Source organism: Scleropages formosus, chromosome 1 (genome assembly GCF_900964775.1).
Source record: "Scleropages formosus chromosome 1, fSclFor1.1, whole genome shotgun sequence".
Taxonomy (NCBI): domain Eukaryota; kingdom Metazoa; phylum Chordata; class Actinopteri; order Osteoglossiformes; family Osteoglossidae; genus Scleropages; species Scleropages formosus.
In genome coordinates, this window is record NC_041806.1 from 5,733,357 (window position 1) to 5,760,436 (window position 27,080).

Below are 27,080 nucleotides of genomic sequence, written 5' to 3' on the forward strand. Positions count from 1 at the left end.
ATCTTTAGTCAAAAGGGGAAAACGCTGCAGTCCGTGGCGCACACTTGAGAACTGGTACAATGCGTTTCGAAACACTGTATAGAAACGGAGACCAGACTTATTTTATAACTGGATTTGTTCTTCATAAGGGTTAGAATAAGTAGCATTCTCCTTACTGTGTGTTTATGTGTTTGTCAATGTTGAAAAAAATGTGCTTTTGTACAAAATCAACAGAATCAAAAACATTTAAAAAAAACTATAGGAATTCCTCACATTACAGGCTCACTACACCAGATATATCCAGAACATTGCCAGACTGAGTCGGAAAAAAAAAAAAAAAAAACTATTTAAATTTGAAAAAAGTGTGTAATTCTGTCCACAAATGTTTGGTACCGGCCGTTGTACGGTATAAAAAAAGCCGTTGTGAGAGTAACTTGACCGCATAATTGGCAAAAATGCTGCAGTACTGAATCACAGGCTTGTTTTGTGGGGAAAACGGGTTTCATTTCTCATAAGCCGCTGTGGCGCTTTTCCACTGCAAAGTATATATTACATAAGAGCTGAGTTTGTGAACATGATTCATGTGAGCAGAGAACCATACAATCTGAAATGTACAGTTCGACAGGAAGACCGTTTCGGTTTCAAACGCTGTTACAATCGACAGAAGGGCACAAAATAACGTCTAGGAATCGGAAGGAAACGTCTAGCACTAGTATACCAAATAACGCGCATGCCTGAAAAATGTACAAATATTCCAGAAGCGCGCGCGATCGACGTATGAAGACGGTCCCTGCACAAGAACCGATGTGATTCTCGGAGCGCACGTCGGAACGCGCACGTTTAAAGAGCTCGTTCCGCGCGCCGTGGCGCGGAGGAGGAGCGCACGCGCCGGGCGGACTTGACGCGCAAGCAAGGGGTTAAGTGCGCTTCCCGTCCGCGGAGTCGCGTGCGGGGGTTAGTTACTGCGCTGCAGAGCCTCCGGACGGCGCTCTGCTGCGGTCGTCGTACCTCTCCGAGCGACTCGGTGTGTCAGTCAGTCTGTCGCCGGCGCCGCGCACGAACAATGGTGGGCTGGGAATGCGCGCCTCGCGCCGGCGGAGTCTGACGGAGCTCGCGCGTCGGGCGACGGACGGGGGGGAGCAGCGGCGCGCGGGACGGGAGGGAGCCCCCCGGCTGGCACTTGGGGCGACATGGAAAACCCGAGCGAGAACCCGAGCAAGGCTGCGGAGTACCTGAACGAGCTGAACAAGATCATCGACACGCAGCAGGAGTTACTGGAGAAGCAGAGGAGTCGCATCGAGGAGCTCGAGCAGCAAGTGGCCAAGCTGTGCGAGGAGAACGCGTGTCTGCTGGAGCAGCACGAGCGGCACCTGGCCAGCTGCAGGCTGCAGCACGGCAACGGCCCCGGCGCGCTCCGGGCCATCCAGGAGAACGTGATCCACGAGAAGTAAGTGCGCGCGCCCCCGCCGCCACACGCGCCAGGCGACGCCGCGCGCGGGGAGAGAGAGGGGTGAGGGGGCGCGAGGCGCGAGGCGTGCCGTGGCGGTCTGGGTCTGTACCGTTTACGTGCGTGCTGGCCGCGAAACACCCGCCGCCTTCAAAACACCGCGCGCGTCTACTCGAGGACGCGCAGGTTCGGGGGAAACGGCTCCGGTTGCAGGCGATCGGGAGCTGGGAAGTCAAGTGTGCAGCACGAGCGGAGCGCTGGCGCGAGCCAGAAGACGCTCCGCGCGCGTCCAAAATAATTGCCCGAGCAGTGTGCACAACTCTACGTGTGTCCCGTTGCCCAGTGGGACAGACACGGGGACACCGCTAATAATAATAATAATAATAATAATAATAATAATAATGCACAAATTGTACTTTCGCTGAGATTTACGTCTGCTAAATGAATAAATCAAATGTAAACGTAATAATACCAAGCAGACACGTAATGCGCTGCCTTTATAACCCGTATCGGGTTCTTCTTGTCAAGCTTTTATGAAGATTGTCGACACTGACTGTTTTGATGGGATATTAGACGAGAATGAGTGAGCCTCCTGGAACGCCTATCCCTCGTGTTTTATTTCCACAGTGCGACGTGTGACATGATCATTTTTCAGATCGTTGCGGAGAAGAGCGGGTGTCCTCCTCGGGGAGCGTGACATGTTCGAGTGTCCAGCTTTTCTCGGTATTGCGAGCGGCCCAACAAACACATACATAGTTCCCAAAGCCAAAAAAAAAAAAAGAATGAACGCGATGTAACGAAAGGGGGGCGCAGTGGCGCAGCGGCGCAGCGGGTTTAACCGGGTCCTGCTCTCCCGGTGGGTCGAGGGTTCGAGTCCCGATCGAGGGAGCCTTGCGACGGACTGGCGTCCCGTCCTGGGTGTGTCCCCTCCAGCCTTACGCCCTGTGTTGCCGGGTTTGGCTCCGGCTCGCCGCGACCCTGCTTGGGACAAGCGGTTTCAGAAAGTGTGTGTGTGTGTGTGTGTGTGTGGTGGGGGGGGGGGGCGCGCGATGTAACGATGACTGAAACAGCGGGAATACAAGAAACGACACGTGTGAGTGGTTAAGGAGCCAGCCTGTCTGCGCTCGAGAAGAGCCGCGTGCGACACGGTCACCGGGCTGCTGACCGTTGAACACTACAGTGACTCTGACCTGCATTGAACTGTGGAGACTGGAGACTGCGTGTCCCTTCTTCGGACACGGACGCGTCCTCACCTTCCGGTAGTGCTGCTAAAGCCCGTAGCTGTGTGTTCCGATGATGGAGCATCTCGCGGTTATAACACTGTTATTAACAGTAGTAACACTCGCGTAAAAAAAAAAAACAACGTAATATTTCAACTGGGGTTGGAAGAGAGAGCGCGCGCGGGGGATCATTAAAGTATAAGGTGGCTCTAGTAACCCCACCAAAACACACTCCTCTGCCAGAAAAAAAGCACGGGAAATAAGGAAAGGCTTCGCAAGCTCGTGCCTGCAGTGCAGCTCCATGACATGAGCGACGCGTAACGGCGCGCAGCGCCGATCTGCTCGAACCTGTTGCGGGCGCGTCGCTAAATTCCTTCTCGGTAACTCCCGAGCGCTGTAGCAGCGTCGTACGCCGTTCTTTACCATTTCCCACCATCTCTCGGACCACCCGGACGCCTCTTCCCTTTTGTACCGCTTCGTCCAGCCCTGCTTTAACTGTAACGCAGGAGATCAAAGGCGAGCGCGAAATAGAAACAAAATGCGTCGCGAGTGAAAACAACACAAGCACGTGACCGTCGGACGCGCGTCTTCGTCCGCGGTTTTGGCGATCGGACCCGCGTTATTACCGCGAGTTTGGTTGCCCTCCTGGTGTTTGCTCGCGTTATATCACAGTGGGGAACGCGCTGTGGCAGAAGCAGGGAAGGGCTGAGGGGTGGGTATTGGGTCGCATCCTCCGCACCGACAGCAGGTGCGACTGACTGGTTGCATTGATCAAGAGCGTGTGAGTCTGGCAGAGATCCTGCCTGCCGGGTTTCCCCTCCCTGGGCCGCACCGTGTCCATCCCCTAAGTGGACTTAGCGCTCAGCTCACTATTAATCTGGGATATTTATGGACTGCAGCCTTCTGGAGAGGAGACCCTTTCACTTTCGGAAGAGACCGACAGCAAACGGCTGCAGAGCCCAAAATGGGGCTTCTTCAGATGTTTTTTTGCTTCCGAAGTGCGCTTTCGGAAAATCCAGTTTTACGGTTCGACGCCGCGGCCTCCCGCCGAGCAGCGACTGTCATGCCGCGGGCCTCAGGTGCAGAGTCGGCGTGATACGCAGCGCTGAGTCAGCAGCGGGGATGGCCGGCGCGGATAAATAGTGCTGGACCGCGCGCAGAGGAGCGTGGAAGCACCAGAAGCTTCACGCTGCGGAGTCGGGATTCGGCCGCCCAAACTGCCCGTCCGGTGCTTCTCATCTCCGGCTGCGGTACTCGGCCTGGTTGACGACGCGCCGGTGCACAAGTGCAGACATTGTGACCCGACCCCCTGCATTTCTCTGCAGCGATCCTTATTAAACATGGCACAGCTTATCCCGCGCGCGAGTTATAATCCCCCGAAGCGATCTGTGAATGGCGCGCGCGGCCCACGTGAACCGTTTGCCAGGAAGGCCGCGGCGGCCCGGCCTGCCCCGTAGGTGTGTTTCGCCGGGGCCGGCGTGTCACCGCTCGTCGCGAGGCACTTTAAAAACAACAAGCTTGGCTCGTTGGTCGAAAATCACGTCTCTTTCCACGAAGTGTTCGAAGGACTCCTTGAAATGCGCAGTCCATTTTCGGCACCCATTTGAACGCTTAACGATAATTGCGTTTACCTCGCCTGCGTGTCGCCGCGCTGCTTCGGTAATGAGCGGAAAATACAGGCATCCTCAGTGGTTCTGAGGGCAATTAAAATGATACTGCAGATATTTTCACGGTGATAAGAGGTGGACAGGAAGACGCAGTTGAAAAGCATTTTGCATCACCAAGGCTCCGGAGCTGGGGAGGGGGGGGACCATCTTACGGTAAAGACCTTGAAAGCCGTTGCTCATTGTGTTGCCTCCTGTCGATCCTGTGCACACTTCATTTTTATTTGCCTTGAGCGCTATTTATAGTGGTAGGCAAAATAAAACCTGTCCTTCAAGCATCTGTCGGGCTATTTTTACAGCTATACCTTGGGCATTTTGAGTGTGAAGGGGCTATTGTGAGCTGGTCCCGGTGGCGGGAGAGGCGATGGGCAGGGACACAAAGGGGCATGTGTCAGGGAGGATAACACCGACTCCTGGCTAAATGTTTCAGCTCCCTTAAAGCCACCCAGCCAGCAGCTCAACAGCAGTCTTCATTTTTTTTTTTTTTTTTTTACTGCTTTACAGCTGCAATTATTTATTTAGCAGACACTTTTCTCCAAAGCGACTTATAATGGATACTATTTAGTGTTACTAGCCCACAAACCTTATTCACCGCAGTGACTTACACTGGGTCACTCATCCATACATCAGTGGAACACACCCTCTCTGTCACTCACACGCTATGGGTAAACAACATGTCTTTGGAGTGTGGGAGGAAACCAGAGCATCCGGAGGGAAACCGCGCAGAAACGGGGAGAACATGCAAACTCCACACGGACTACGCGGAGATCGAACCCACATCCTCTCGCACCACCCAGGTGCTGCGAGACAGTAGCGCTACTCACTATGCCGCCCAACGCTCCTGATCAATGCCAGCTAGAGCACGGGGTTTCGTTGACGGAGCCAGTTCATCTTAAGTGCTGTAAGAGACCGTCTTGGATTCGTCTGGCAGCTTTTTTGGAGTCAAGTCCACAAAGCGTGTCCCTGTACCCCTGGACGAGACCTTCGGTTCAGCCCGGCTGAGGTGGATCACCATGGGCCTGTGCCCAGAGTGCTGAGGCAGACTTCACGTCTCTGCATCCTGTCAACAGGCTGCAATGTCAGCTTTGTGTTTCAATAAGGTTTGTGCTGACCGCAGTGTTCTGCTCAGCTGGTGGGGAGCTCGCACCCTGCTGTATTACTCCCGTTTTACATTTTCATGTATCCATTTATCTGACGCTTTTCTCCAAAGTGACTTGCGGTGTTAAGGTACTTTAAATTATGTACCCATTTATACAGCTGGATAACTTTTTACTGGAATTATTTAGACTAAGTACCTTGCTCAAGGGTACTACAGCTGGAGGTGACACTCAAACCTGCAGCCTTTGGACCCAAAGGCTGCAGCATTAACATTACACTACCAGCTGCCCCTGTTTTCATCCTTTACACCACTGTACAGCTTTATGAGAATTCTTAGCCTGGAATGGGCTTTTCTTTTGCCACATTTATTATTATTACTGTTTTGTTTATTCATCTGGCTGAGGATTTTTTTTCCAAAGCAACTGAGGCAGTTTACCAGTTTATATAACATGGCATTTTATACTTTCTCAGTTTGTATAACCTGATATTTTATACTTTATCAGGTTATGCACCTCACTTAAAGCAGGAGGGGTGGGATTCAAACCCCAGTCACCTGATCACAAGGTGATGGAGGTAACCAACACACTGTCTGCCACCGCTGCGTTTGGTCGTAAGCTTTTTAAAAGCACCAGCAGGTTACCTATGGCAGCAGCAATGTGATCCATATAATCAGATTTTTTTTTGGGGCTCATAGGGGCAATAAGTAGATAGGGATCCATACGAGGGACCCTGATTTTGTACCTTATGAATAAAACTGAACTGCATTAAGGTTACCTGTTCCAGTTAGATAAAAATCGAAAATCGTTTTTGCGCGATTTCAGCACTCAGGAATAAAAGAAAAAAAAAAACAACATCACAGCAGTTTCCCCAGATTACTTTACATTTATAACAGCCAAAGCTTAAATTTAGTGCTCATTTTTGCAAAGTTGCTTCACCGACCAATAATGGAACCTGTGGATGTGGGCAAAGGAAATAAGGTATTAAATAAATTAAGGTATTAAGATTATCGAGATTGTTTTTCTTTCCTTTTTGGTGGAGGGCAGAGCTGTGCAACAATTTATAAAGCAACTACATTACTGTGCAGCTCCACTGGTTTGAAGGCAGGAAATGTCTAATATAGATCACTGGAGAAATCAATGGTGTAGACTAACATTTTCATTCACAGTTGGAAATGGAGCCGCCACACGCTTATCTCGCACCTAATAAGTATCACTGCACATTGCAGCTATGCTCCAGGGCTTGAGACCCCACGTGCCCTCAGCAACAGGGGTGGACAGACGTGTAATGTTACAAGTCACGCTGAAATTATAGTTATTATGCTGATATGTTGTGTATGGGATTGAGACATGATGCAGAAGGTATTGCCCGAATTTACATGATTAACGATCACCTTGTGATTGGTGGCTGTATGTGTCATGACCTTTGGGGAAAATACCCCAGAGGACCACAGGGGAAGGTAATCTGGGAATCCAAAGCATGCACTAAACACGTGCACTGAATTAAAGCACGTGTTAAAAAGAGGAGATCTGTTATAGTAGAGTTGTTGTAGAATCTCATCGAGAATCCTCACCTTTCCTTGCGCTTTACTCTGATCCTCGCCCATTGTCGTTTGACCCTCGGATCTCCATCCTCACTCTTTGGACCACGACTACTTGGATCTTGATCTTTGCATTGGAATCATGTCCCTTTGGATCTCGAATTTTCCTCTTTGAACCAGGGTGACAACTCCTCTGATCTTGATGTTCGCATCAAATAAACGCCCCTTCGGATCTCAACCCTCACTCTTTGAACCAAGACCACGTCTCCTTGGATATCGATGTTCGCATGAAAAAGAAAACTCCCCTTCGGATCTCAACCCTCGCTCTTTGAACCAGGAACATGACACAACGGATCTCGATCTTCCCATCAAAACCATACCCTGCACTCAACCCAGCTTCAGAAAAGAGCTCTGTGCTTGTGTTCTGAGAAATAACTCATGGAAATCATGACACTATGGAGACCCTTCCCCTTAGGCCACCGTCCTCCTTCTAAAGCCCTCACTCAGCCCAGTTTGCATCTCCTGCTGACAGGGGCAGGAATATAATTAATTGCTTTTCGGCAGGTTTAAAATGGCATTCGAATGAGACCGCAATCACAGTAAACCAGATCATTCAGCCATTTGTACGTGTACCAAGAATTTGGGTTCCACCACAAGACAAAAGCCAAAGAACATACACACTTTCTGAACTTCTTGTCCCATACGGGGTCACAGGTAACCAGAGCCTACCCGGCAACACAGGGCGTAAGACAGGAGGGGACACACCCAGGACAGGACGCCACTCCGTCGCAAGGCACCCCAAGCGGGACTCAAACCCCAGACCCATTGGAGAACAGGACCTGGTCCAACCCACTGCACTACCACGCCCCCTTAGCCAAAGAACAATTTGTGTTTAATCTTGACTCGTGTTTTTATTTGCCAGATGTTTACTTGTCATTATTTACATCATTTGTTAACATGAAGTTCCTCAGATGTGAAAATAGGAGTGCAAAGATTAGTTTTTAAAGCAGAAAAATTCAGACTACAGCAACTCAGTGTTTGGAAGTAATTTTTTAACTTTGTACAGATTATTATTCTTTGTTTAACTTATGGCTTCGCTGAAAGCAATTTAAAATGTTACACAGACTTTTGACGACGTGGTACCCATTTCTAGAGTAGCATATTCTCAGTAAATACATTGATCAAGAATAATAAAGCAGGAGTGGGAATCAAACCAAGAACCTTTGGGTGACAAGGGTATAGTTCCAATCACTATACCTCCTGCTGCCCTCAATAATAAGGCCTGATGTGAGTATTTGCGGTAGTGAATATGAAAACTTTATGTTTGGCTCTTGCTGTGATTTATTGTCCATTCCTTTAGATCGCCGAAGTGGTACCCAGATTTACCCAAGATAATGGTAATGGTGAGCATGGTAACGCAGCAGCAGCAGCAGCAGCAGCAGCAGCAGTTCTGGGCCTACATAGTTGCCAGACAGCATAGGTTCATCTCTTCTTTACTAAAAATCATAATCCCCATCCACAGTGTGCAATATTGAAACCTCTCAGCTTTTAAGGTGGTTGCTGCTTCGTTGTATCTGATTGCATCAGAGGAACTGATGCCTGTGTGTGTGTGTCTGTGTGTGTTTTGCTTTGTGTATTCTGGCTGTGCGATGGGAAGTCCTGTTGTATTGATTTTGGATAAGTGTTGTTGTCGCTGCTCATATGAATAGAGGTGCCTGTTTTTTTTTTTTTTTTCCCCCCTTTGGTGTGTTAACCGGCTTTTTATCTCATGCAGTTCTCTTTGTCAAAGCTTGGAATTGGCTAAAGCAAAAATATCAAAATCCTGCTGAAGGCAAATGAACTGTGTTTCAATTACGTTGTCAGCTTATTGTAAATGTGATGCAGGTATTTTAGTGGCACGCAGCAGAGCGTCGTGAAATGCAGACAGTTACTACCAGCTGCATCCCAGCCTTCTAATTATCAATTATTAAATATTATAAAATAAAAAAAAAAAATCCTTGAAAATAAAGCGTGCATGCATGCATCCATTAATCATGTGTAGAACCAAAGAGAAAAAGAGCATAATTTTAATGTATTGCTTCTTTTAACTGGAGATGCTTCTGTCAATTGAAAGAGAAGAAAATTCCATTGACTTAACTGACACTTTTCACCGAAGCAACCTGCGATGACAAGGTTGTAATTAGTTACCCATTGACACAGGTGGCTAATTTTCCAAGAGCAATTCAGAGTAAGCACATTGCTCAAGGGTACCATATCCAGAGGTGGGGATCAAACCAGAAACCTTTGGATCCAAAGGCAGTAGCTGTAACCAGTACACTACTAGCTGCTCTACTTGGGACTGTTTCACGATACATTGAGCTCAAAACTCCAGTATGGATTGACTGAGCGATGACTCATGGATAGATCAGAGTTCCACCTGCACTGGGATTGAACCGGCATGACGGCGGGATGAGATGGGGTTGAGGATGCAGACGTTCAGGATCTGGGCTCTTTGTGCTCTGAGAAAGAGGAGTCAAATGATAAACCCATATAGCAGAACTCGGAGCTGTTATAGCGCGATGTCATCCATCAGCGTTACAAAGGCATAAAAAACCTCTGCTTACTGCCACGCCTTCCGTAAGTGAGCGTGATCACAAATTGATTAGAAACGGGTAGGGAGTGGGACTTAAACATGTATCACGAAAGGTTTGCCGTCTGGCCAACGAACAAGGGTGAACTCATACAGTCATATTCAAGCAACCTGCCCTGGAAGGTAATGACAACGCAAGCGCCACTGCTGTCGATTGATTGCCGTATCCTGAAGAGTTTCTAGCCATTTACTCTGTGAGTCTTTGGGACCCCATCCCGGAAGTCGCGAGCTGCCTACTTTTCCAAGGTTCTTTGTGGAATTTTTCATTCCACGTAGCCACGTCATTTTCTGTCCTCCTTGATTTCTTTTCCATTCGGCATTCGGAATCGAGAACAGCGCTCGTCTTGGCAGGCGCCTGTGCTTCATACGCAGAACGTGCCCCAGCCAGCGTAGTCCGCTGAGCTCTATGCGGCTAGAAACCGCGCTTTCGCCAGCATTTCCGCCAAGAGTGCGTCTTCTCACTTCTTTGTTGCTGATTCTGTCGTTCCAACCAATTCTCGCTAACTGGCGCAGGCACCGGTGATCGAAAACTTCCAGGCGGCGAGAATCTTCGGCACGAATTGCCCATGTTTCTGATCCGTAAAGTAGGACGGATCGAACTACGGCGTTATAGATGCGGCCTTTCACTTGCGGTGAGACATCCTCCCTGCGCCAAAGATGTCTTAGGCTGGCGAACGCCACTCTGGCCTTGGCGATGCGGGCACTGATTTCCTTTTCAACTGATCCATCATTTGTGACGCAGCTGCCAAGGTAGGCGAATTCGCGCGATGACTTTTCAATAGAGAGCTCCACCAACGATATGCCACACTTTGTTTCCCACAAACCAGCTGGACAACGTTCTAGACGTTATACCAAGAAGGACATCGAGTTCGCCTGGGTCTGTTGCAGCCCTGCTGCATTATTCGTCTTTCAAATACTGGCGGTGTCTAGCGTCTCTGTAGAATTATAATGTGTCTAAATGGTGTAACACTTCAAATATTTTAAATGGCACAGTGTGTGTATGTTTCAACCTTTAAACTTTTGTGAAGCGACTTATAGAGGTATTATGAGCCAACGGAATTTGTGCGTATCACCGTTATCTGACCTGTGGAGTTGTCTCGAAATAAACCGTAACAAAAATCCTTGGGTGAGCAGCGTGTTGTATTTAAGCCTCCCCTTGAATCTTCAAGTATCTTCTTCCATTTTTTGCAAACCTCTGGAGCTGAACGGTGTGATGTTTGTGCTGGAAGCAAATTGGCAGCGAGTCAAGCAAGGAGCATCTTCACTTGTATCTGGGGATGCGATGCTTGCATGGCTTCCAATCCTGCGTCGGGGGGGGTGCCGTTCAGCCCGAATCCTTGTTCAGAAGATCACAACAAAATGATTTGCGATGAAATTTTGCCTTGACTTTATGAGAGTTCCCTTAGCACACAACTCTGTTATTTGTACTGAGTCTGCAGGCCCACAGGTGCTATTAGTGCTGCAACACTGTGCCCTATTGCCACGGGTGTGAGCAAAGTGAACACGGTATTGTACTCTTTATACGCTTTTCCATACACTTCGGGAACCAGAAAGCCATGTGACGATTTCTCGGGATGATCCTCTCAGCCATGTGTGTGACATGAATTTCTAGGAAAGACCTGAGCAGACAATGTGGAACAACATGCACAGATCAGTAGGTAAACCAGGAGGTATACAGTGCTGCACTGAAGTGTGTGAACCCTGTAGGGATGGTCATTATTCTTGTATGAAAAATTAAAATAAACTTATGAAATCTAAGCATTAAATTTTAAAATAAATGTATGAAATGAATATATGACCATGATTTACACCCCTGATTCTACTTACTTACTTCATTTAACCAGTTCAACTTAAGGTGCACTTATTTTTACACCTGCACCACTTCTGTGTTTCTACTACACACATGATTTCCTCTAAAGCAACATCTGGAATTGGTCTTTACACACCTGTTGTGTCAGGTTAGAAACACTGTACCTCATTAAATAACCATTTTGTGGTAAAACTAAGGGACACAAGGGGTTACCATTTTTTTGAAGCTGCACTCTTCCTGTATAGATGAGGAGCTCCAACTCTATATCGACATCATAGCCTGATTGCATAGATTAGGAGCCCATTTTTTACAGACGTGTGTTTTCTCTACTCTGTGGCGAAAGCTACGCTGTAAATGTACAATTTGCTGGATGGTCTGTTATCAGCCCCTGTGACAAAGTAGGTTTCTCTCTTGGTATTTTAATGCCAACGTGCTAAAAGCAGTGAAAACTAGTGCCTGCTTCATGAACTGACGAGGTAACAGTTCCATGTGGATATTGTCAGAGAAAGTTGTTCATATGGGGTCATCGATGACCTTGTTGATGCTGTGCAGTGCGGTTCAGATATACATGCTTCCCAGTTTGTGCACATTCTTTGATAAGCTTAAAATCCACAGCTGTGACATAGACATAAAGACAGTATCGCATGAGAAACTAACAGATAATAAACCAACACTGCAGATTATTTCTGTATTTTTGGTAAAAAATTCAGTAAGTCAATCCACATGGGCGCTGTTGGGTACCATGTCATCATAAGCATTAGTGTCACCCCACCATTTTTTTCTTTCTCTAAACACACAGAGTGCCTTTAACAGTTTAACTTCCTTTATGTTCTAGAAGTTTTTTGGCTTCAAGTGCTTTCAAGACCACAAATGATGTAAGGAAGGTCTCTGTCCAGATTTGAGTGTTTCATTAGACGCCCAAGTTCACCCGATGCAACACTGGAGACCTGAATGATTGTCTGCATCTCATGATGCACATCTCTTTTGGTTGGCTTTTATACTGGAAACAACACAAACACACACACACACCATGACCCTCCCAATCACTATCTATCATTGGCTGTGTTTGCGGAAGAAAACACAGTTTGTGTTAATTTTAACATTTCTAATGATGTGGCACTTTGTTTGGAAATGGAAAGAGTTCTATGGACCAATGTGATTTGTTGGTAGATGCCCAGGCATCCAACAATAGCATGCCCTTAAGGCATGCGCTGAGTGTGTAGTGAAATGACTGTTGCTAATTTTAAACATGAATGTAGCAAGGAATGCCCCCCGCTGCCCACTGTGGTATGTGCTCTACATGTTGTAGCTTGAGATAGCAGGAAACCCATGAAGTAAACAATGTCTGAAAAAGCCATTTGAAAGTGGGACTTCAAAGCTGCAAGGCAGCATCACAATGACTCTTCTGGGTCATTTTTGTGGGCGTGTACGTGCGGCTTGGTGTATTAAGGTGCTTGGCCATTTTTCGGGGCAGGATCCCGAGAAGCGGGTCGTTGATCAAAGCCTCTTCGGTTTATGGACCAGTGAGAGGTTGGACTTTGAAAATGCTCTTGTTTAACATGGTGGTGACATACAAATGCTGTCATCCCAAAGCAGGGGAAAGGAAGCATCCAGATTGTGACGGGGGTGATGCTGGCACCTCAGAAAGCATCACTAGCAGCATTTGTTGACTCTGTTTGTGACGAATATCAATTCTTTCAGGGGTTGCAAAACCAAAGATAAATATAAGCGAGGGATTTTTTTTTTCTTTTTACTGGAGGTTTCAATCTTCTGCTTTGAGCTCAGTCAAATCTTCTCTGTGATTCTTCTTGCAACGAGTTGTAGAAATTTCTCACTTCCATTCAGTCCCCCACTTTTATCTTTGTGACTGAACGGGAGGATGTCTTCTGGACATGCACGCGAAGTGTGAATTCTCTAACTCTCAGCGAAGCGGGGTATTTTGTGGGGCACAAAGCCCTGGTTAATTCATTTCTGGGAAATAGCACCCTTTGGATACTTTAAAGGGTTCCAAGCAGACAAAATTAGTGTTAAAATGCAGAGACAACCAACTCATAAGCACGTACAGTAGATCAAACTAAATGCAGAGTAACTACAGAAGCTGAGTGACGATGTTGAAGAGGAAGGGGTGGATTCTGAAGATGGCTTGGAGGTAGATGTGACAGGGCTGGGTCAATGAATAGATGTGAGTGTGGAGATTATCCAAGGCCACTGAGGTTCTTCACACGTGAAGATGACGTGATGAAAGCAGTGTTTTGTCTTTAAATCAGTTCGGTCCAGTAAGAATATCCATCTCTGGCATGTTCGCACCATGAAAATGGCCTCATGGCAGATGTTTTCTTCCTCTGAATGACTGGCACCGATTCTCTGGTGAGATTCAGGGGCACATAAACTTGCTCAGCTGAGATCCATCATGAAACTTTTGCCGAGGTCAACAAAACACCACCGTCACACTAGTCTGCTGTAGCAGCATCAGGTTTGAGAAACTTAACGTGTGTGTGGACACAGAAAGCAGGGTACTGAGGTGCCATCAGTCATCAGATCTTTCCATCAGTCACGAGGAACTGCATTTTTCACGAAGCCTCTGGAAATCACCGAAAAGGTTTGCCACTCGCATTCCTGTTAAAATGAAAATTGTCTAACGTAGTTACCTCTGGTCTCTGAGGTGTTGCAGCTCAGACATAGTTGAGTGCGGTAAATGCTTTTGATCTTATTTCCACCATCCCGAGAGAATAGTTAATGACGGTTTTAATGAGAGTTTTTAACTTGATCTGATTGCAGTTCCGGTACAAGCGCTCGGGGGGAGGGGGAGGCGGCACGGTCGCATGCTGGAAAACAAGTGGCTTCGCAGAAGACTCAATCGAGGGCTGTAATTTTGGTGTCTATGGATGCTCAGTGTTTTGTAAACACTGTCTCATCTAACAGGAAATGGGAGCCATTCTCAGGGTACCAGGCGGTTTCCATGTGCTGGTGCCGTTTCTCTTGGTGCTGCGTTTTGCAGAGGTGTGTGTGGCAGCATATGCCACGTTCGGCTTTGTTACTCGACCTTGTGCTCCAGACTGCCGCAAAGGTTGTGCACTATGAGGTCATGAGGGAATATGCTGTTATGTATCGTATGCAGATCAAATAATCGGTTTGCAAACCCCCTCCTCGATTCAATTAAAAAAGGCCTGCGGTTAAACGATTAGTTGAGAGACCTAATATTAGGCAACTTAATCATTTTTAATACAGCGGTGCTGGTGTTTGTCCCTGCTGTATTGGGATGTCTCCTTAACGGCAGCGCCCATGTGTTGCCGTGGCTGCTTCGTCCCACACTTTTTGGAGAATGCCACGTCTGTGTGTATCATACTTGTCTCAGGCTCTGGTTGTGAGATGTGTTTGCATGTCACATACCTTATGAAGGAAGTGCTGGCAACAGGAAGCCCGTGGGATGAGCCGCAGTCTACAGCGAAGCGGGACTAGTCCTGAATCCAAGATGAGGCGCTGGGCAGGATGCAGGAAATTGAGACGCCGGTGTTTTCGATGTAACCTCTAGCCGGTGTGTTCAGATGTCCTGGTTAGTTTAGGGTGTGCCTCCGTAGTGCTGTCAGCCTGCCGAGGGGAAGCTGCACTTGGCTGAGAAACGGGGGCGGGCAGGCAGGATGCTTGAGTCACACATCTTTTAGTTTTCCTCACACTGCTACCCAGAAGGACTAGGATATGTCGAAAGGAGAGTGACAGGGTAAAGACGAACCCCCTGGCACCGCGGAGACCAGAGGAAGGCTCTCCGTGGCGTACGCAAAGCCTGTGATATGAGCTTTGAGTTCTGTCGAGCCTCAAGACTCAGCGTCGTAAGTTCCTCGTGTGGACGCCTTTTCTTAGACTGGAGCGTCTGCCTCAGAAAGCGCAGCGTTGCCGCTTCCCAGCTTATTCAATTATTGAAATATTTCCCCCGTAGTTCTACTGCGTCGTAGTAATTTCCTGTTCTGCCGCAGCCTCTGCTGCCTGCAATGCCAAAGACGCTGAACAAGATGTCAAAGCCTGTTCGGTCACTGCTCCACCGAGGCAGTGTGATGCTATAGCATTTCAACAGCAGATGCATGGGCAAGTGGGATGATGCCATTGCTTGTGACGTTGCTGTATACCACGATGTCGCACCATGCCTTACGAGGGAACACTATGCCTTCGGCGTGGCTCCATCTGCGCGGCGGGGTGACCGAAGTCTGGCCGCAGCCACTTCCACAGATTGACTGCTACAACCTGAGATCCCCTTTTTATATGGGAGATGAGTACCAGGTGAGGCACGCTGACCAATGAAAGACTCTGCATGAAAGACTGCACTTTGGAAGTCATGAGGGGAGGGTTATTTGAAGATTTTTTTTTAAAAAAATTTCAAGATATGGGTAGATCGCAGGGCAGCCTGCGGCATCGTGGTTGCAGCGGCTGCCTTTGACTCCGAAGGTTGCTGATTTGACCCCCCCCCACCCACTCAGCCTTGCGCCCGATGTCCCTGGCATAGGCTCACCGCACCCCTGCTCGAGACAAGCAATTTTTGGAATTAGTTGGTTGTTGGTGTGGAGTGCAGAGAGTTTTGTTGGAGTAATGAATTTGAATTGGTGTTAACGTGCATTGTACTGATGAAAGACGTTGGGTTGCTTCTTGTAGGGTTAAAATGGAATTTCCTTCCTCTCTGATTTCATAGACGAGTTTCGTATTCGAGATGCATATGTATGGATTTTGTTAATAAAAGCAAGTCGATGCTCAGCTACTGCAACGCCACACCCGGTCACCGCTTGAACCAGCCTCGTCCCAGTGTGTCACAGCTAGAGCTGGGACCGTTTGAACCTATGTGCATCTCAAAAAGCTGCGGTTGGCGCTTCTGCACCTGCCACCAGGAGATCCTAGGGCATCCCATTTGAGTGAATACAGTTTACCGGTTGAGAAACCTGGTAAACATGTCTGCTATGGGCTCTTTGATCAGTGGTGTTGCGCACACCCTATCACGTTGTGCCCTACGCTGTCCAGACCACCCAGACCCTACAGCGCATGATGCTCACTCAGTGATAAAATTGCATAGAAAATCGCTGAAGCTACTTGACCTTTTAAAGTCGTTCAAACTTTGAACTTCTGGGTGAAAGACCATTACGAGACAGTGCTGAGGTTCCCTCGATGGCGGTTGACATTTGATCCTGTTTGAGCAGCTAATCAGGTTTGAACAATCTAATAAGTAGCACTTATGCTTAAGTAGCGTAACAGTGGAGCAAAAATTACATTGTGTTCAGTCAAATCAAGTAAAAGCTTAGTATGTGGAGAATCTCTTTTCCATACGTGATTGTAAAAACACGTCGTGCGAACGCCGGCTTTAACAAATGCCGTCGAATTGCGTTTGACTAGCTGCCGGGGACATTTGCAATGTAAAATTGAGTCCACGCTGGAATAAATATAAGGCTGAAATGGGGTTTATTATGGCAGCAGAATTCTAAAAAGAAAGTCAGAAAATATACGGCTTGTTTTTTTTTCCCCGCTGCCTGGGCTGACTGTTTTTGACAATGACAGCATTGGTCTACGATGAACAGAGAAGCCTTTGTTTCGCTGCACTGATGTTCTATTCAGAGATTGTGCATCGTGTCAGTGAACACTCTTCCTCTTCAGCCGGACCGGCATTATCCTGAACCGAGGGTTACGTCGGTGTGCTTTTGGAAATGAGTCAGTCTGGTGGAAAACAACTGGTTGGGGTGCATCCAGGTTTTTTGGCCTCTTTTTGTCTAAGCAAGTAAACACATTAAAGGAATTGTTCGTATTTTGTGGCTTTCCGCATAGGATTTTGAATCGGAAAGTGTTCTGAAAGCTTGTTTCATATTCTGAAAAGCTCTTCTAACATGTATTTTGTTTCCAGACTTCTGCTAAAGATCGCTACTCAGCATTTACGCGGGATCGTCTTCCTTTCCGTAATCCCATCCTTGACCGCTCAAGGTGGCTGCGGTCAGTCATAAGAGTGACCCAAGGTTGGGGTATTGACATCGGTAACAGGATGTAGCTTGGCACCATTATAAAGTAATGAATGCTTTTACTGTAATCGTTGACATTATTGGAGTTGCAGAGCCTCCAGTGCACCCAACCACTGTCTACAATCGCTTGTCCCAGGCAGGGTCACGGCAAGTCGTAGCCTTACCCGGCAGCACAGGGTGTATGGATAAGGGGAGAGGGGACACACCCAGGATGGGACGCCAGTCCGTCGGAAGGCACCCCAAGCAGGGCTCGAACCCAGGACCCAGCACCCAGCAGGCACTGGCTGAACCTGCAGTGCCACCACCACCCCACCTGCCCTCCCGCCCATCCTTCATTCACCAATATTTTCCACGTGATTTGGGATTTTTAAAATCCTTTTTGTATATATTGTTACGAAGAATCACGACATGAAGCATTGCTTGTCTGGTAATTTTAAGATGTAAAATGCTGCAGAATTGTGTGGGCTATAGTAGGTATTTCATGTCAAATTCCAGCTGCTCCTATTATGGAGTTCAGCAAACCTCAGTTATACCATTTTCTTCCAAGTGAAGCTCAGCTGTGAGGGACATGCTTAGGAGTCACTTGACCAGTGCATTTCATTCATCACTTCTCTCCACACTAACTTACAATGTTAAACTACTTCCAATTACCATTTAATAGGGTATTTTTACTGGACCAGGTTAGGGTAAGTACCTTGCTTATAGGTACTTCAGCCAGGGGTGGGATTAGAGCCTCTAACTTTCAGGTCTGAAGGCAGCAGCCCTAACCACTATACTGCCAGATGTTTTCTTTCTCTGAACACCAGTTAAAGGAGGATTTTTTTTACAGCAAAATCCTTTTACTGCCATTTCAAAGCCAAAGGCCCTGTAGGGAATTTATTTGGAGTTGACAGATGTTTGTATATCAATATTAGACATTTAATCATATGAATATTTCAGGGGTTTTGTATCTAGGCCTCGTAAAAACATAATGAGACCCAAAGTCAGCTTATTTTCTCGTCTTGTGCGCGATGTAGAAGCGAAACAAGAATGTGTTCGGAGCAGCAAGGAGGCCTGCATGCGTTTCTGTATTTCATCAAGGGAGGAACCCTCTCACGCTCTGTCCAATATTTAGCGGCGACCAAACAAAAAGCACCCTTTGATGGAAGGTCGGGCTTTTTTTGGGACCCGCACGCCTTTGATTGTACCCTCGGCACGGTAGCCGTACAGCACGGAACTATGACCTCTACGTTTAGCTCCGATGTTGCCGCATCCTCGTCGACACCCAGCACCTCGTTCCAGATGGCGGCGACCGTGCCGTGTCCTAAAGTATAGACTAGTCAGACGACACCCGCTGCCGGATGACCGACCGATGAAGCTGAGCAGCATTAGTTGGTTTTTCTGCGGGGCTCTGTTTTTGTTTGAAGTGCCTGTGGGAGTAACATACTGGCTTCTCCTAATGAGATACAGACACAGGTCTTCTGCTAATTAATCCATTAGTGCTAACGGGCATGTAAACTGTGGCTCTTCCGTGGGTTCAGCTTAATCTGGCCAACTTTCCTCCTCCTCTTCTTTTTTTTTTTTTTTTTTTTTAAATAAATATTGCTGCCTTTTAATGATCCCCTTCCTTAATCGTAGCTCTATTTATATGAGGCTTTTGATTTTGCCGAACGTGTTCGGTATTGCAACGTGCACGCGTGCCCCCGGGTAACGGCGGTGCCGACAATCCAGACCTGGGATCGACTCCAGCTGTTTGCGTGGGGTTTGCATGTTCTCGTCGTGTTTGTGTGCGTCTCCTCCGGGTGCTCTGGTTTCCGATGTCCGGTGTCAGATGTGCTGGTGTTGAGCCAAAGAGCCGAGCTGTCGCATTAGTTGTAACGTGCCGGACGTTGTCTGGGACCGACTTGGCAGTTTGGATCGGCCGGGGCATGTATTTCACCTTCGTCATCCAGGGCTGGGTAGCACACTGTGCCGCCCATCTGCCTGGGACACCTGTTCATGACTTGCTCTTTCCTCTCTTTCTCGCACGCACACACACATACACACACATTCGTGCACCGTTTTAATATGACTGATTTCCGTCCGCACACAAGGCCACAGACACTAATCACTGACAAAATCAGATTGATGACTAGTGTACACAAGCATCTGGAGATTTACAGCCCACATATGAGCTTTTAATAAAGCAGAGCTTTGGATACGGCGTAGCGTGTATCCATAACACGAGTAACATGGTTACGTCTACACGCCAATTAGAAACAATAACACGTCGAAATCGTAATCAAAGCGGAGCGGTTGGAAAAAGATACAGGATCAGGAATGGGTGTGTTGGAAAGGTGGAAGGGGCGCAGCGTGAGCTGACGGATGGCCTGGGTATGAATGTGGCGGAGGGTCCGTACCTTTCTAGTACCGCGGGGGGGCATGATGTAGAGGGTCTGGGAATGCGGAGTAGGAAATGACCCTGCAGAAGGAAGTCCGCCACCACGAGGGTCAGGGAATGTCATTCGCATCCCGGTGTATTTCTCATGTTCATTTGCTGGCGGTCGAATTGGTGCGCTGTGTTTTACATACTGAATGGCAATAACCGTACCTGCTAATGGGGGGCACACGCAGACCTTGACGGTGTGCTGATACAGGTGAAAACTTAAAGCGGGGTCCAATTACGGTTCGGCGCGGGGCGGCCGGGGTGCCCGCCGGCTCGGGCGCGAAGGACGCGAGGACACAGCTCGCCGCAGCAGGAAGGGCTGCCTCTGTGCTGCGAAGGTCGGCTTGGGTGAGGTGACGGGAAACAGCTGTATTCGGTTCCACCGGGCTCTGCGTCAGGGCCGAGTTTCGCCGTGTCACAGCTCCGGCGCATTCCGCAGACCTCAGCGGAATGCTAGCTTTACCCCCGCCTTCGACGCGAAGGGAGACGAAAGCACGGGCTGAAAGGGAACAATTGTCGAAGATTTCACAATGGAGCAGCTGGGTTTACAACAGTACCGAGCTGCTTCCTGTATCCCTCTGGGTTTGAGGAGCTTAAATGTTAGACGTTTTCAGTCTAGTCACTCTTGCACTCGTAGCGGAGGCTCTTCGGGGACTTGGCCAGCAGGTGGCGTAGCGGCTAGAGGTGCTATCCTGCAGCAGATGAACCCACGATCGAATCCCAACTGTCGGGACGCTGGTAGTGTAGGGGTTAGAGTTATTGTCTTTAGATGCGAAGGTTGCAGGTTTGAACTCCAGCTGTAGCACCCTTGAGCAAGGTACTTATACTAAGTTGCACCAGTAAAATCACCCAGCTGTATAAATGGCTAAATGCTTGTAACAAATAACTTTAACATTGTGAGTCACTTTGGAGAACAGCATCAGATGCATGAATGAATGTAAATGCTAGAGTAGCCTTGACCAAAGTGCTTGCCCTGCGTTGCTCCGGTGAGAACTACCCATTCATAGTAGCTTGTTAGTGGCTTAGTGCAGAAACCTCACGTTGTAAATTGCTTTGGAGGAAAGTGACAGTTGGATGAGTCAATAATAATAATACAGTTCTAGTGGTTTTTACTCTAGGTACAGCAGCAGTGGTTACCCTGGGATTACGATGTCCCCATGACTTCAGGCTCGTATTAAATACTATATCACTTGCAGCTACAGCTAATAGACCCCAAACTCGCGAGTTGACAGCACCCTGCGTTGAAACAACGCGGCGCCCTTTCTGATGAATTAACATCATTAGCGGAGCGAGGAATATGATGTTCGCACCACGTGGATGCGGAGCTGCTATTTGCCTCTAGCCGAAGGGCGTCGCATCGTCTGGAATTTGCCGTTCGCGCCAACATGGTGTTTATGGCCTTTTAAATGATTGCGGCTCCCAGGGGTCGGGAGACAGGGTTCGATCGCTCGTTTCGCTTCTCGTGGCGCCGTTAATTACGACTTGTTGCCGCAGTCTCACGCGGGCACCTCGGTGGGAATCTGGACATGCGCGCAAGCCAATAAGGCGCTTGTCGTGTCTCCTTCCCCCTTTCGTCTCAGCGTTTTGATGTTAAACTAACGAACGCGTTGATAATGATGAAAATCCCCGTCCTTCTACGATACAAGCAGAAATCTGACGCGGACAAGCGTAAATAGCTTTGGTTCCTCTCAGCCCCTCTTGGACCAGCCGCCCGCACTGTCATTTGCGCCTGGAGGTGCCTGAAGTCTAATGAAACATTTCTCGGTGTGGAAAAGGGCTTCAGAAATATCTCCGTGTCGTGCACTTCCACCCCAAAGCGTGGCCCACCTGCAAATAGCCGGCACTAAACGGACTAAATGGCGCCGTGTCCGACTGCGCCTTGTTTTTCCAAACCCCTCAACCCGATGAGCCCCAAAAGTGAGCAATAGGCTTGAGCTCAGTCAGGTCTGTGCTGAAAGCAGGTCCAGCAGCAGGTCAGGGAAGCAAATACGCCTGGCTGCCTCCCTTCCAGCCATCTGCTTAATCTTTTATACATTGAATATTTAAATCCCCTCCACCCTCTCATCTGCTCATTCAGCTCATGCTTTTCTCCAAAGCGACTTTCGGTGTTCAGCTGCTTACAGTTATTTACCCATTTATACAGCTGGGTAACTTTACCGGAGCAATTTAGAGTAAGTATCTTGGTCAACGGGGGGCAGGGGGGTGCGGTGGTGCGGTGGTGCAGCCGGTTTGGCCTGTGCCTGCTCTCTTGTGGGTCTGGGGTTCGAGTCCTGCTTGGGGTACTTTGCAATGGACTGGCATCCCATCCTGGATGTGTCCCCTCCCTGTGTTGCTGAATTAGCCTCCTGCTTGGGACTGTGTGTGTGTGTGTGTGTGTGTGTATATATATATAATATATACCTTGCTCAAGGGTACTACAGCTGGAGGTGGGATTCAGACATGTGAACCTCTGGATCCAAACCACTCTGCTACCAGCTGCCCCTCTATAAATACTTGGGCAGTCAGTCATCGCTTGTTATTATTGAACCCCTCTCATGAAAAAGACAAACATCCTAGTTTCCTTTGCGAGTAGACAACAGCACGGTAGCTTAATTACAGACTCGGTCGTGAGAGATGTCTGTCGGTTTGAGCGACACTCCTGATTTAAGTTGTAATAAAAAAGTTTCTTAAAGATACGTTGCTTTCTCTGCCGTTCAGCACATTGTTTTCCCAGAGATTAACGTGTCTTTTTAATAATGTTGCCCAAAGCTTACTTACACACACACACACACCACTTGTCCCAAGCAGGTTTGTGACGAACCGGAGCCTAACCTGGCAACCCACCTCCAACAGGACACCGGTCCACCCCAAGCAAGTCTCGAACCCCAGACCCACCACACAGCAGGACCCAACCCAGCCCCCCTGCACTACCGCACCCCCTTAATCAAAGATTATTTTAAGTAAAAATATATGACCCTCGAAGTGTCTTAGGTGGTGAAGGCAGAATAGGATAAGGACACCGTCACCACTTTGAACCAACGAGTAAAGGTTTCATCCATGTAAATGAACTGCATCACATCTGACTGCCGTGGAAACGCTTAGAGTCAGCAGCTGAGTGCATGTTAGGACCCGGATGTGTCCATCAGACAGCAATTCGTGAGATGGAGCGACTGAAGCAGAAGTCAGAATGTACGCGGCCTTCCAAACACCTCTTAGAAATCTTATCCATTCTCACGCACTGTCATTCTTTGCCTCTGTGTGTGTGTGAGAGAGAGAGAGAGAGAGAGAGAGAGAGAGGGGGAGAGGGGGTGTTTTGTATAGCTTATATCCACATATAGCTCCTGGTTTCTACCAAACTTATGCTGATTATGTTTTGTTTCACCTCTTGCTTTTTCCTTTGTGTTTAATTAGAGGTGGAAAAATGCAGCCTCTCCACCTATTTGTTTACAGGGCACTGATAATTGTTTTTTTTTTTGTTTCTGGAATGCCATCAATACTTCAGTATTGTTAGCTTTCAGAAAAAAAATATTAGCCTACAAATGAGATTCTTTTTCTGAACTGCATCCATGATAAGTGCCGCGCAGTCCCGTTATAAACTATGCATCTTAAATCACCTTGAGCAACAGCTGCAACCTTCAAGTATAGCTGTGCAATATTGTGTCTTTTGGTTTATAGAAAGGGCAACAACAGGCCTTTTTTGAGAAGAACTGGGATCAGTGCTGATTTACTGTGTTTCCACTGGATTTGTAGCTCTCCACTTGTCCACCCGCTGTATGTCACACTAGCTCGTGGAGAAGAGCTCCAGCAGTGCTGGTCCGCTGCTTAATACCCAATGGTCTTTTGCAAATGCTGTCACACACAAGGGCTGCATTATTTCTTTGTAAGGACTTGTAGGTGTAAGAATGGACGATGTGGAAGGCAGAGTGGAGCACGCATCTCATCTGATTTCACATTATCTTTTCACTCATGAACACTGGCAGAAGGGCGTGGGTCGAGCGGCTTGCAGGCAACCATTGCTGAGACCGTCTACCAAAGGTTTAGCTCTCCAGTGTCTCACCATAAACCCTAAAGTAGATTCCCAGGTACGGTATAGTGGGGTCTTTTCATCACTGGGGTTTTTAAAGATTAGATCTACACTCGATTTGCTCACATTACAATAAGCCCATGTGGCTCTACGTCTTGTCATTTACCACTAATGGATTTTGTCACATGAAACTGATCTTCTCCAGTCCACCTGAATTTATCTTAATTCTCTGCGTGGGGAATTCTGACACTTTACTATTGCTAGTTGTTACTGCCATCTCTGGACCTGTGGACCACAGTGATTTTTCTTCACGGTGTTACACATATAGAGCTGGGATCACACACATTGCAATTATTTGGCCCATTGAGCATATCATGGTGAGCCCTACCGTGATGAGCATGAGTGTAGTGACACATGTATAAAGTAATTCGCCATGGGATATTCCTGTGAACGTGGGTCTTTATGAGGAAACTGCGTTCGGAAACACAGCGCTGTACTGTGGTGAGATGTCGTGCAAAAGTGAAGTGTTTTCACATGGCTGTAACCTTGCCTCGAGGTAAAGGTACCTGCAGTTCAGTCTTCTCCTTTATGCTGTGTGGAATTTATGAAAAACAGAGATTTAATGTTGGGTCAGGTATACACTCCCTTCCTCTCCTGCTGTGAAGCCCAACCCTCTTTGGCGTTGCACTCCCTGTAGATGTGCACATTGCATCACCATTTACATTCTCCTAATTACGTTACTCTTTGGATGAGATTTCTGAGCTGCTGCCAGCTAGTTGGTCCCTCTTGCGTGAGTTCCCAGTGTTAGATTAGACCAATGAAAATATACAGCAGTCTGATTCGACGCGTCTTTCTGCCGGGAGCTGTCCGCGGTGCTGAAATACTCATACTTCAGAAGTGGAGAATATGAAACGTCATGTTTTCATCCCCCCAGCGTCATGTATCAGGATGTACAGTTCTGTGCAGAAGTCTTAGGCACTTAGATGTTTCACAAAAATATTTGTTTTAGACGGTTATTTAATGTCTTCTGCATTAGTGTCAATGGGAAAGAGCATATTTTAGATTTCCAAGCATTCCTTTTGCAAAAAGTTACAGTACTACAGTAAGGGTTTTGTATGTCGTTAAAGAAAGAAAGTAAAATAGTAATAAACCACTTTCCAAATAGAGAACTTGAGGTCTTTGTATGGCAAACCGATTAACTGAAGCAGGAACAGATGTATAGAGGAAATAAAACTGGATGAGGGACAATCATACTGAAAATGTGAGGTTTTGAAAGGTGTGGCAGTTTAAGTCTGAGATCTTACACCATGGCAAGAGTGGGTACAGCAACAAGACACAAGGCGGTCGTCCTCGGGACGAGCGCTTGTTGACGATGGATGGTTACTGAGCTTTGTAGGAAGTTTATTCATTAAGAGCATTATTTTTGGAATCATTCTCACTTTACAGCTTGTTCCCCAAGTGCCTAAAACTTTTGCACAGTACTGTACCTAGGAATACAAATACTTCAGAAAAGAGGATTCAGGCATTGTATAGGCGATTGAACCATCTCCGCGTCTCCACCTTTTTGCCATGAGCTCTGCCTGCGGCTCGCGGTATCATTCAGTTTGTCCCCCTTCCGGCCTCTGGTCTCCGCTCTACTGCATAAATACCATGACCGAGCTGCGATGTCACAGGAACATGCTGAGGAAAGCCACACGCCCGTACACTCCAGCACCCCCAGAGGATGGATGCTGCTGGATATTGTGTGTCTCAGTAGGATCCACAGTGACCGCAGAGGAACGCCACTCCCGTAGGCCGGCCCTTTGGGTATCTCATCACCAAAGGGGAACAAGGGCCTCCATCCTGTCCTCTCTGGACATTTTTCACCTGGTCTCTATTGTTGTGAGCAGTGACTTGTATTCTACAGTCTGTTCTGTATATCACACTGGAATTGATGTATTTTCTCCAATTCCTTTGATTCCTAACAAGGAAGAGGATTGCTTTTTTCAGCGCCGACTGAATGAATAAGGGTGGCCTGCGAGGAGAGACGCGCTGCAGTGGCTTTACAGGCGGAAGCGAGCTGCCGCAGACCCACAGGCGCACTCTGCAGAACACATCCACTCATGTACCCTCGGTATTATTTCACGTGCGACTTTGTCATCATTTTATCTCTGCTAAGCGGCGACGCCGTCGGGATTTTCAAAGCGTTGTTATCTGCGCCTGTTATTGACCAATGACCGTTCGTTGGCTCTGTGGAGCGGTGACGGGAATTGCTGTGACGCCCGCAGCGGTGAAAGCAAAGTGCGCGCGCTGCTCACGACAGGCCTCTTCACGTGCTGCACCAAGGAAAATCAGAAGCAGGTGAAGGTGTGGCACAAGAATGTTTGTGATTAGGAAATATGGGAGACATGGCACGCACAAGCTTCATCGTTTCATATACACACACACACACACACACACACACACACACTTTCTGAACCGCTTGTCCCATACAGGGTCGCGGGGAGCTGGAGCCTACCCGGCAACGCAGGGCGTAGGGCCGGAGGGGGAGGGGACACACCCAGGACGGGACGCCAGTCCATCGCAAGGCACCCCAAGCAGGACTCGAACCCCAGACCCACTGGAGAGCAGGACTGTGGTCCAACCCACTGTGCCACCACACCCCCCTGTTTCATATGCACCCTCGGTGTAAATAATACTACGTTCCAAAGTCGGCACCAGAACATGCAAGGCAAGAACATAATAGAACTGAGAACTCGATGACGATATTTCTTAGTTCAACACTTAATTAGCCGAGGACTCCGGCAACCGCAAGCGTGTATTTTTAATGTGAAAATTCCAAAGTAGAGGTGAAGATTGAGACTGCACCACACGATGTGAAAAGCGGCGCTGTGGCGTTTGGCACACAGATGAAATATAAAACCACACACGTCGTTCACACGTAAGACCATCCTTTGCATCACTCTCTGTGGCCGGTTATCGGTAACTTATCATAGTCTAGTTTCTAACTAGCTGGAATTCCCACAATAGTTGTTCTTCGGAGTATTGAGTTGGCTCTGTTTTTGTGATTGCGGGAAAGCGCTGCTGCTCTGGGATAACCGATGGCAGACACCCCTCAGGAATTAATTTGTGGCCCTTGACCTCTCAGTTTATCGGAAAAAATTAATGAGAAAATATACTTCCGTTTTTTAAAAGTGTAAATGATGAAGTACTTCGTTGAACTGGTCCTGTCTTATTAGCTCATTTTCGGGAGCTTTGCGCCCGCAACTAATTTGGACCAATTCTGCTGTAACATCCGAGTGATTTTGCAAAATTTATTACACCCT

The 27,080-nt window shown here is 47.8% G+C and overlaps 1 protein-coding gene across 1 annotated transcript in view; it reads left to right on the plus strand.

Moving 5' to 3' along the window:
• The first annotated feature begins 910 nt into the window (after nucleotides 1-910).
• iqsec1a (IQ motif and Sec7 domain ArfGEF 1a) overlaps nucleotides 911-27,080 on the plus strand; it is a 129,834-nt gene continuing 103,664 nt past the window's right edge. The window contains exon 1 of the mRNA XM_029250934.1: nucleotides 911-1,426. Within this exon, the coding sequence (XP_029106767.1) occupies nucleotides 1,170-1,426 (257 nt within the window). The 5' untranslated portion in view covers nucleotides 911-1,169. The remainder of the gene's footprint in view (nucleotides 1,427-27,080) is intronic.